At 41.9% G+C, this 12148-nt stretch overlaps 1 protein-coding gene across 4 annotated transcripts in view; it reads right to left on the bottom strand.

Moving 5' to 3' along the window:
• Positions 1-613: 613 nt before the first annotated feature.
• Positions 614-12148, bottom strand: part of LOC131466820 (testis-expressed protein 2-like) — a 33910-nt gene continuing 22375 nt past the window's right edge. For 3 of the 4 annotated variants that reach the window (XM_058640305.1, XM_058640306.1, XM_058640307.1), the window contains 5 exons: positions 5697-5823; positions 4556-4669; positions 4003-4212; positions 3351-3471; positions 614-2852 (listed from right to left, as the gene is read on the bottom strand). In XM_058640305.1, coding sequence (XP_058496288.1) covers positions 2625-2852; positions 3351-3471; positions 4003-4212; positions 4556-4669; positions 5697-5823 — 800 coding nt within the window. In that variant the 3' untranslated portion in view covers positions 614-2624. The remainder of the gene's footprint in view (positions 2853-3350; positions 3472-4002; positions 4213-4555; positions 4670-5696; positions 5824-12148) is intronic. The other variant, XM_058640308.1, reaches the window with a different exon arrangement.

Below are 12148 nucleotides of genomic sequence, written 5' to 3'. Positions count from 1 at the left end.
AATATGTAGAGCAATGAAATATGAATACATCACATTTACCCTTTACTCTTTACTGTGTGTGTGTGTGTGTGTGTGTGGGGGGGGTAATTAGGTAGAACGTTGGTGGTAGTGAACAATTGTGCCCACGTGCTTTTAAACTACTCAGAAGAGTCAAAATGAAACATGCATGTGAGACAGTGACAGTTCCACACGACGACACACTGGATGCTGAGTCACCACAGTGGTGTCAGTGTTTGATCCTTGCATGCAAAGGCGTGTGTGGGCGCTTCATTTCTTGCAGTAGGAAATTAGTCATTAACCGACTTCCGTGCTTTACAGTCACGAACAAACGCCTTTTATTATTATTGTCAAAGAACTTTTGGTTAATTCTGAGCGGAAGCGGATTATTGCTCATGTTTTCTGAAACTGTAATGACTCGCGTAGAAAGACCGCACAAGAACAGCGAGAACAAAATACTTCTAGTCGACATTTACTTAGTGTTGTACTGTGAATAATGAATAATGATCGTTCTCTGCAAGAAATAAAAAGACAAAAAGACAAAGGATTCTTTTCCATCCAAACACGAGTACAAACCAAACAAGATGTTTTTGTCAAGAACTGAGGACACTTCATGTTGTCATTGACGCAGGTTTATTCAGCTTTATATAAATAAGGCAGTTAACACATTATAATCACTGAATTTGGCCTTAAAATTAGCTTTACATAAAAAAAGTCATTAATAACTCAAAATATCATCATGTCGTCTTCATATATCCTCAAAAATCTTCAGTTTATCCCAAAAAACAACAACTGCAGCAAACCAAAGGGAAAACAAATCTCCAGTTCACGTTAGAGTGCTGAGCGCTAATCATCCCTGTAAACAATATCAATGTACGTTTGTTTTGTTAATAAAGGATTTGCACCTTTGAGCAGAAACAGAAAAAAGAAGGAGTTTGGTTCAGATTAAAAATCTCTAAATGGAAACCTGTGAATAAGACTATACATTCTTGGCAAGAGTTGCTCTACAGCAGAGTATGTGCATTAACTTCACTCATGTATTGATCGGTACATAGTGTGTGTGTCAGTCTACATACAGTATGGCGGCGGCGGCGGCAGCGGCAGAGTCTTTTTAAAGCACTGTTGCATTTTGAAAAGTTGGTCATTTGAAGTCATCGACGTTAACAACAGACGTACGACGGCTGAGTGAAGCTCCTGCTACGCAAAGACTGACAAGGACAGAAGAACAAAAAATGATTTCTATTTGTGCAATTATCTGCATACCCCACTCACAAACATGAGTGGGCATCAATGATTTCCACACAAGAACAAAAGAAGCAGAAAAACACATACATTCAATAGATGCTTTCTTCTCCTGTGACACAAATACAACATTTCTACACAATCGTACTTCAATCGTACTTGCGCCTGTGCAGCTGTTCCATCACTGCACCTGCTGGCTTTGTATCGCAAATGAACAGATGTTGTGTTTGTGTTTCACTGATGTTTCCACACACAAAACAAAAAAAGTGTGTTTGGCAAATGAATGGGTGAGGGTTCAGAGTGTGGTCACAGCATGAATGAATACTGTTGGTTAACAACGGTCAAAAAAACCCAAAAAACCTTCACATGAAACCAGAAGAAGGTTTGAACGTAAAGAAACAAAGTATCGGAGCTTGTTTCCTTCATACTCTCCTTCACAGACTCCTCGTTCACTGTGGCCTCGGTCACACCGTGGATAAACATGTGTCCTGAGTGATCTGATGGCATGTGGACCGTCTTAGAACAAGGCGTGGCCCGGGGGGCGTGAACACTGTGGCGCCATTTTCGTGTCATTTGCGTTTTTACATCATTCGTTTTTTTCACTCCAGCTGAAAAAAGTTCAACTTTGGTGAAAACTTGGCGTGAAAAATGGAGGCAGCGTCACCAGCCAGACTACGACATCATAAAACACACTGTGTTTCTGTGTGGATGCAACAATCACACGTCAGAAGAGAGACCGTTTAAAAATCGACGCAACGATCTGCGAACAATCACACGTGGTGTTAAAATGCGTCTCCTGTGACTTTGTGTTCAAACACGTTGTGATGTCACGTCTGTGCTTTGTAACTAGCCTGATCGTACACACAGATGTGTGCGTGTGCAGGAGCTGCGTCACCACATCATGTGATGTCTCACACACACTGAACGTCAGATCACTCAGGTTTCTAACACACTGTACGTTCACACTGTAAATCTCTGCATTTCTCTTGCTTTATTTGACTTTGAGGCCTGAGCAGAAACAGGCTGTAAGGTATCTGGTGAATGCTCCCACATCAGTGTTCATCATGACACATTAGAAAGTTAAATATCCTCATATATATATATATATATTCTATTTTATTAAATTAAACCACCCCCAAATATCTGAGCCCAACATGACTCTCTTCACACGTCATGTTTCATAAATCCTTCAGAGACTAAATCACCTGTTTGTCTGGTACCATAAATACTTGTGAACACAGCAGCAAACATCAGTTTGTGTATCATTGGTCCTTCAACCTCTTCAACCTGTAGAAGTGAGACACGCACCGACCGTTCACTCTGGAACGAGGTGGTTTTTACAGTGTCTCACATTTCCACGCTCCAGGAAATGCTGTAAACTATCTTCATGACTGGCCGGAGCTGGAGCTGGAGCCGGAGCCGGAGCCAGAGCCAGAGCCGGAGCCGGAGCCGGAGCCGGAGCCGGAGCCGGAGCCGGAGCCGTCCCCCTGTGGCTGCGTGGACTCTGGTTCCACTGTGGGGACGACTGAAGGTCCACTGGCTGTGCGTAGGTCCATGGCGTGATGCATGATGGTCAGCCACACGTCGTCCATGTTTGGCATGACAAAGATTTTCTGAAAGGACAGAAGATGATTCAATAATGTTTTTTAAAGTCTGAAAATACAAAGACGTGACATTTAAATGCACAGTCTCAGTATCTCGCTCCCTCCCTCCCTCCCTCCCTCCCTCCCTCCCTCCCTCCCTCGCTCCCTCCCTCCCTCGCTCCCTCTCAGTGAGGTGTTGGGTTGGTTCACTCCCTTGATCGCCTCAATTCAACCTCTCAGTCTTTTTCCCGAGGTCACATTTCTGGTCACATGACTCAGTTGTGGAGGTTATTCCCAGACCTGCAGTAATCTGACTTCCTGCTCCCGAGAGCACTCAGACATCGCAATAAAAACATGGGAAATAAAGGAGATTTTAAAGTGGATGAGTGTTGGATTCTGAACCTGATATGAAATAAACACCACACAAACAGAATGTGGACTCTCTCACAATCTTTGTTGATGATGTTGATGATGATGTTGATGATGTTTCCAGCTTCTGGAAACACTGATGTTTGTGTTTATTATTACCTGGAATTCCTGGTCCAGTTTCTTCTCTATCCAGTCGGTGACCTGAGCAAACGTGACTTCTCTTTCTCCCAGTTTGGGTCGAGCCTTCAGCTCCAGGTGAGGTGGCGTCCTGAAGCCATACCTGTCAGCACAGGAAACAGGCAACAGTCAACCGTCTGCTCATTAAACACTGAAAATGAGAATTTCCATTGTTCATTGTTGCTAGAAGAATTTCTTTATCTGACGCCAAAGTTTTTTTTTTCCCCACCATCTGATAAAACACACACACACACACACAGTCTCTACAAACACTACACAAGTGTTTAAATGTCACAGGAAACACAGTAAACGTCACAGCGATGAACCAGGAAAAGGCAACAAAGTGACAAAGTGTCTTTGTTCAGCAGTGAAGAAGGAATAAATGTGTGTAGAACGCTGAGGTTACAATTCATTGTGATGAATCATAGAATTCAATCACTGACACAATAGCAGTGATGAAATCATGAGGCAGTGAAGATGACCAGTGTCATGTACAGTAATGCACCAGCAGAGGGCAGCGATGCAGTCAGTGGACGACTGATTTACTGACACTGAGACGAGGGCGGAGCTTGGTCATCTGAACACCTGTCGTCTTCAGTGGGAGTTTGACGTCTGAATAACATCATTGACGTACCATATCCTGTCGGTGGGTGGAGGGGGAATGTTGACAGCCAGCGTTCCCTGCAGCTCCTGCAGCTCCACGGTCAGCAGCAGAGGCGTGTTGGACACTTCCTCCATCTTCTTCTTGATGAACTCCGTCTCTGTGGCCTTCTGGAAGTATTTGGATTTGGTAATCTTGTCCACGAAGCGCATGATCTTGCTCGGCTTGTGGCCTCCAACAAAACTGTGAACAGGACAATGATTCAGGAACAAAGCGTTCTGCGGCTGTGATGACGAATAATGTACGGAATCATTTATGAATTTTAACATCGGGACTCGGCGACACGTCCAAAAACGCTATCACAGCAAAATATTTACATTATTATTCATGACAAAGGTCATTTTTGCTCCTGAGTAAAAGTTGAACGAACAGTTCATTGTGGTTTTTAAACTTCTTTATGGACAGAAAACAACAGACACACTCCCCTAATCTAATAATCTAATAATCTAATAATCAGTTCATCTTTCCTCACACACTGAATCTACCGTGACTATTGTGTAACTCTGGGATCTGAGCGTGTTCTCACCCCTCCGCTCCGGCAGAGTCATTTGACAGTTCAGAGGAGTCTTCCTCATCTGATGAGCCTGCGCTGGACGACTCTTCATCACTGTCGGCCAGACAGTATGTCCGTGGCCTGTATCTGGACACACACACACACACACAGATGATATAGATAGAAATAGATAGAGAGATAAATGGTCAAATGTCCTGTAATGTACACAAAACGCCTCATTAATGTTGAGACTGAAACCAGCACGATGAAGAGTTTCAGGCATCAATGCAGTTCCTGTGGATCAGTGTCGATCAGGAAAGACTGATGGGTGTGTTTCTACTCTCACAGGTTTAGAACACCTCAACTCTTCCACAGTTGTGATCTGAATGTATATAAATCTTAACCTTTTGTAACGTTGAAGATAATTCACTGGACTTGAATGACCCACATTTTCACAAAAACCTGGAAAAACTGGAGCGTTTTAAAACTTTAGACTGGTAACGACTCATGCTGTGTGTCTTTTATTTGCCAAGCATGGACTTGGAAGATGAAAAGAATCCAGAACATGTGAAGAAAGCACTGATGACACTGACGTGTGGGTGAGAATCTATCAGTGTTTCCCAAACCCAGATTCTTAAGTCACAATTTGGATTTGTGCATAATGTCGTGACCAAGTTACAGCCAGATCGCTAACCTAATAAAACTATTATAAAATTAGATTATTAATTATTTAAAAACATCTACACATAAATGTTGTTTGAGAACCCAGAAATGTCTCCTGTGAACCATCTGTGGGCCACGACCCAGTCTTTGGGAAACACTGATTTAAGTTTCAGGAAATGAGAGAACTTGAGATGCACACAGCTAGAACATGAGCGTTAAAGAGAAGTGAGGATTGTTAAAAACAAAGCAGCACTCACCGGGAGCAGAGGAACATTACATCCCATAAACAGCCACATAAAAAGGTAGAATCCAGAGGGCAGAGCCGTGGAGAGAAAGGAGATAGAACAAAAGATATAAAACCCAGAGTGATGAAGGCGAGGTGCCAGGCAGACTGGGGCACTCTCCAGAGACACAAATATCATCAGAAAGGAGAGAGATGAATGAGTCCATGAATCCCACCTAAATAACCCTTAAAATGTGCGAGTGCTTCGATGTAGCTCCGACGTCTTACCCGTCTTTGCCAAACTCCCCCAAGCGCAGGTTTTCTCCCTCTTTGCCCAGACGAATCAGGTTCATCTTCGTCTCCAGCGTCATGAGGAAGGAGCCGCTGTAGGAAATCTCCAGGTCAAACCACAGACCTGAGGCACAGACGCAGATTAAAGACGGGTAAGAGATCAGCGTACAGTACAACATCTCATCAATTAAATCTACTACCATCTCATCTCACATGTCATTGTATTGAAAATAATTGCTTTAAAGATGCATCGCGTTACAGACATGGACGATTGTGCACTGATGCAGTGGCAGCACATAATTGAGGCAACAGCTCCCCCTGTGGCTGGTGCGAGCAGTCAGCGGTCATCATTGTCTTAAAATAAACATTTGCAACCGGCAAAGAAAGACTGGTTTTTAGCTCTTAAATCTGAATAACAGCAACATTGATATTATACTTAATAGTAAAACTGGATTTAACATAAATGTAACAATGTATTACATCATTTAATTCAGTTTATGTGAAAACATGGTACTACTGCTGGGGTAATGGCTCGACAAAGGTAAGAGGTAAAGGTAAAACCCTGACATTTTTGCTGAAGGGTATCGTACTGTCAGAACCTCACATTAGAAGAGTCAAAACAACAACAAAAAACTAACATTGGATTCATAAAAATCATGATTCTTATCCTCAAATATTAAGATTACAAACTTCATAAGACCTGTGCCCGTCCAGGGTAGTAGAAAACAAAGGTTTGGGTTTGATGATTACAACTTCATCTAACTGTTTCTCGGGTTAAACCTAGGATCCAGGATCATGTGCAACGTAGCTTAACTTAGCTTAACTTAACTTACTTAACTTAAGTAAATATATTTTTATCTATTTAATCAGAATCAAATGGTGAGATTGTGAAAAGCTGACACCTCGATCCTTCTACATGTTACACAGCTCGACTGTTTCTGTGACGACAAAGTTCAAGTTCATATTTATAAATATGTAGAAAATCCACGATGATCGTAACATAATCTAATTGTTAAGAACAGAGACATGTAGGATACTACTCCCCACAGTCTTCCTTGCTTCCTCTGTCCTTCTCCCTCCCAGAGACATGTAGGATACTACTCCCCACAGTCTTCCTTGCTTCCTCTGTCCTTCTCCCTCCCAGAGACATGTAGGATACTACTCCCCACAGTCTTCCTTGCTTCCTCTGTCCTTCTCCCTCCCAGAGACATGTAGGATACTACTCCCCACAGTCTTCCTTGCTTCCTCTGTCCTTCTCCCTCCCCTTTGTTATCCTATTTCTCATATTGCGTCTTTGCTTTCTTGGCCCTTCTGTGGCACCTTTCATTTCCCCAAGCACAAACAGGGGAGGGGGACTCCAGCAGATATTATTTTCTTGATCGTTCTTTTTAGAAGAGAACGACGCACCCGATGAAGGGAGCGAGAAAAAAGAAGGATAGATCACAAGGTCTTTTGAAGAGAGGGGAAACAGTCGGGGAGCAGGCAATCTTCTCTCTCTAGTCCCTCTAGTCCCTCGTTTGATATCAGCGGGGGGGCGGGGGATGCATAAACACGCCTCTCCCTTTATGCAGTTTTACCTCGACTCTGCTGAACTTGCTGTAATCTGGATTATACAAACTCCTCGACTGTAAACCGTTCCATGCACGCAAAATGTGCAAAAGGTGCTTCACAACAAAACAACAGCAATTCAAATATATAAATTAGAGAAAGAATAAAAAGAAACAAAGGGAGACAACTATGCAACAATAAGAAGGCAAACTAAGTGATTTCTTAATTTAATTTCCCCTCCTTTGTTTACAACACCAATCCCATGTTCCCGTGTACAAACAACCACAAACAACCACAATCATAGGTGTCGGTTCTCTGTGCTCCACTAGAAGGCAGCAGAGGACGACTAATCAATCAAGTGAGCGGTGAAAATCACATCATTTAAAGGCCACTTTATACTCAGCAACTCAGTTTATGTAGACACACAGTCGAGTTGACCTGCTGAAGATCAAACTGATGTCTTAGAACGTGGCATAGTTACTCATATTTAAAGTATTTAAAGAGCTGCTGCTCTACTGGGGTTTTCACACACAACCACACACACACACACACACACACACACACCAGTGTCTACAGAGAACGAATCCAGAATTATCCAGTGAGTGTTGGTTGTCTTGTTGGTGCCGGACGGCAAACGAATGACCAGGCTGTTTGAAAGTGTAAGTCAAACACACCAGGTGCCACTCATGTGTCCTGTACTACTAACACAGTGGCTGCAGAGCGTAGGAGCCGGGGATGGGTTAAAAAAATAGATTTCTTTTTAAAATGATATCTAATTATTTGGAAGATCTGATAAGGATTCATAAAATGTTTAGATGGATCTTCCCGTCTCTTGCACAAACCTCAGACAATGAAAATCACGCGAGGCTTGACCGCGACTATTCTCCTAGATAGCAACAGCTAAGCTAATGGCTAAGTCTGCAGATTGGTTCAATACTTTGTCATCAACAGTGAAGAACCAGATACAATTGTTGTTTTTTTATGTTCTTTTGATTAGCGAAAACTACATGGATGTAGGCCTAGCTGTTGTTTTTTTATGTTCTTTTGATTAGCGAAAACTACATGGATGTAGGCCTAGCTGCGCTCACAGTGCCCTCTGCTGGACAACGTGTTAATTACTTTAAATTGTCTGAGGGATTTTAAGGCTGTAACTTGAACAGGTTTTTAATGCTGGAGTTTGAATTATCACCTACAGCTGTACTGTAGAGTTGCACAGTGAGCACATAAAACAAATCACATGTAGAGGGTGTTGATGTGAGAAAACATCAATACACCGATATAGTTTGATATTTCATGGCATATAGTGTATTGATTATTTAACTTGTTCTTCATGGTGATTTTCTCACAGTGCAACTTTTACTATGACAGTTTTACTTTCACTATTTTTGGGGTAAAGAAGTTCCTTCCAATCCTACACTTTGATCATAGGATCCATTTATGTCGTATTGTCAACCCTGTGTTGGTATATGCACCATGTTGCCAGATCTTTGCCAATACACAGCCCAAGTGCATGGTAACAGCAGGGCAGAGGCAACACGCACACACACGCACACACACACGCACACACACACACAGTTGAAGAGGTTGATCGATCCATTGTACTCAGCGTTGTTCCAGGAAGGAGCAGGGTGAGACGAGGAGGAGGCTGAACTTGAGATGCCTGGAGGACACAGCCACTGTAACACCAGTGGAAACTGGAAGTATTCAAACTACCACTTCAAATAAAAGACTATTGATCAGAGAAAATACGACACAGAGGAGAGGAAAACACCTTCAGTTATCTTTAACCTAGTTGAGTCTCTTTCCTGCTTCCTCCTGCCTCTCACTTCTATACAGGATGTGCGAGTGCCTCACACATTTGATACTTTAGATCGACAGTGGAACTAAAACTGTGAACCGCAATCTTTTTTTAAACAAATTCAAGGCATTTGCAATGATCAAATTCAAGCACACACACACACACACTCTGATAGTATTCAGAGTGTCGACTGAGATGTGATTGTGCTTCTAACTGACATTTCTGCTCATCTCATGTTAGGGTTACGCGAGTGCTGCAGTGATAAAAGAGAAGCAGTGACTCAAAGACATATTGTTGCTACAGAGTGAGTAAGGGCACAAAGAGGAAGGTGATATGAAAGGGAACGCGAGGGGAAGAGAGCAGGAGACCATACATGTGACAGAGATGAAAAGACAAATCTGTGACATGTGAAAAATGAGAAAAGCAACATGACAGGCAGCGAGGAAAAGCTCAGCGCTGATGCATGTCTGAAAGCTCAGGAGGATTTCTCAAGAAAATGACTCACAAAGCTGCTGCAGCTCAAAACTGGAGCAGAGTTAAGCCTTATTTACACTTTTAATCACTCTCAATGGACTAAAGGTACATTTTTAATTTATGCTGCAGAGAAAGTGTAACTCTCTCTGTCTGGTTATTATTTTCCACTCGGGATGTCCCGATACAACTTTTTCACTTCCGATACAATACCGATATTGCAGCCTTTGAGTATTGGCTGTTGTTGTGATCATGAGATCTACATGCATCCAACACGCAGAGACCACGTGATCACAACGGGCGCGGCTGGACAGAAGAGCTGGAGCGGAATGGACTGTTGTAGATTTTAGAGGCAGTCCGATATGGCAGTGTGCCGTTTAGTCATTCTTGTTTTAAACAAGGGCTTTATTTTTATTTATTTTAATCTTAAAACTTTATTAATTTCTTTTTTAATTTTTAACTTGTGTGCTCTTTCAAAAAACTGGTACTTCTGAGTCTGATATGGAGCAACTGTAACAAAACAATTTCCTTTAGGATAATAAAAGTATTCTGATTCTGATTCTGATATTATCCGATACTCGTTTTTTGGCTGATAGTCGATATCGGGACATCCCTATTTTCCACACTGTATTGGATGGGACAGGTTTTAGCGAGGACAATGAAGAAGTGGCATTAAAACAATGATGAGGGCAAGATGCTTGTTTTCCTGCCAGAAGACGGAATGTTACCTTCTTCATACGTATACATAAGTGTACACTGACTACCATTTACATTGTGAGACTAAATATTAAGGTGACATCAGCTCTGGCTCTTCTCTAAACAAGTCTTTTGCTCCGTGCGCATGAATCGAGGACACGTGTGTTTTTCCCCAGCACTTGCAGCTGAGCAGTAAACAGTAAACAGCAAACAGCAAACATGTCCTGAGCAGTGTTATTACGGCTCAGACACTGGCAGCAGCTGTGGAGGAAGCAAAAGTTCATCCTCTATTCAAGCAGCTGAGAGACGAGCTGGAAACGAGCATGTCTCGAGTGTCGAGTGCGCAGTGGGTGGAAGTGCATGTTACACCACAGCATGACGCACAATAAAACTCTTTTTGTACTTAGTGAATGGAACAGTATTGTTGTCATTGGTTATGGCTCCAACTATTACTCACTTGTGTTCCACTGTGCAACACATCAGCTCTTTTTCCAAAGTCATTTAGTGTTTAATGACATTTCCAGTCTTTTTTATTGTGTTTTCACTATTATTTACACAGTCATTTAGTATTTTACAAATCTTTGTTGTCTTTTTTGTTGAGTTTAGTATTTTATACATTTTTCTGACCTTTCTATGGTGTTTTCCTCCTGTAATGTTCACAGTTATTTAGAAGTTCAAGAAATGAGTCAGTTCTGTTGTGGTTTCTCTGTTTCTTCTGCAGTATTTAGTATTTTAGGAATTGTTGAGTGTGATTTTTTGGTTTTCTATTATTTCCACAGTGATTACGTTTTGTTTGTCATGTTTTCTTCATTATTGCTCATACTTTATTAGTTCATGAATATTTCAGTCGATTTTGTTGTGGTTTCTCTGTTATTTCAGCAGTGATGTGTAATATTTAGACTTTTTTTTGTGACTTCTTGTTCTGTTTGCCCATATTTGTGTTTTGGAGGGATAGTGAGTAAATTGGTAGAAGGATGCTGGGGTTGGAACTGCCAGGCAGGAGGTCCAGAGGAAGACCAAAGAGAAGGTTTATGGATGTAGAGAAAGAGGACATGAAGTTAGTTGGTGTGAGAGACGGGGATACAGAGGACAGGGTTAGATGGACGAGGTTGATTCACTGTGGCGACCCCTGAAGGGAGCAGCCCAAAGGAAAAGAACAAGATTCTGTGCTTCTCACTGCAAGACAAGTTTCCCAATCAGGGATGAATAAGGTATGAAGTTACGAGAATATGCAGCCTTTACCCTGACATCCCCATTGCTGTATTTCAAAGTTAAATGTCCATGATATGGATATATTGATAAGGACTTTGACCCAGAACACCTTAACTCCAGCAGCACAGAAATAGATGTTCTATCTCTACTAAAGCTATAGCTAAATCCTCTGTATGGCCTGATAATGAATGAATAAATAAATAAATCACAATCATGTACATGTAGTCCACGCATTACTGTAATAAAGAAGACTTATTCACTGGTAAACTTTTCACTAACCATCTGCTTATCTGTTTTATTTTCATGATGTTTAGTGTTTTCTTACAGGTGATTACAGCCCTCTCTGCTGCACAGGCAGTGTGTGTGTGTGTGTGTGTGTGTGTGTGTGTGTGTGTGTTCTGATGAAAGAGAGGACAGTAGCGGGTGTGATGCTGCTCTTTGTCAGAACCATGCAGTTACAGCCTCACTATTGTGATCTTATTAGTAACAGCATGAAGTCTGATGAAAGACTGGGAGCAGTGGGTGTGCAGCGGATTGCAAACGTGTTCAACCCATTTGACATTTATTCTATTCCTTTGTACTGTAAAGACATGAGTGTCAGTGTGGATCGCTGACCTTTATCACAGGAGCATCATCTATGCTCACTCTGCCAATAACCATTTGTTCTGCTTTTATTATTTTACCTGAGTGAGTAATTAGAGCACTTAAGCATGTAGAAATGATC

This window comes from Solea solea, chromosome 10 (assembly GCF_958295425.1).
Source record: "Solea solea chromosome 10, fSolSol10.1, whole genome shotgun sequence".
Taxonomy (NCBI): Eukaryota; Metazoa; Chordata; class Actinopteri; order Pleuronectiformes; family Soleidae; genus Solea; species Solea solea.
The sequence above is the reverse complement of the archived record's forward strand: the minus strand, read 5'-3'. Positions and strand labels throughout refer to the sequence as shown.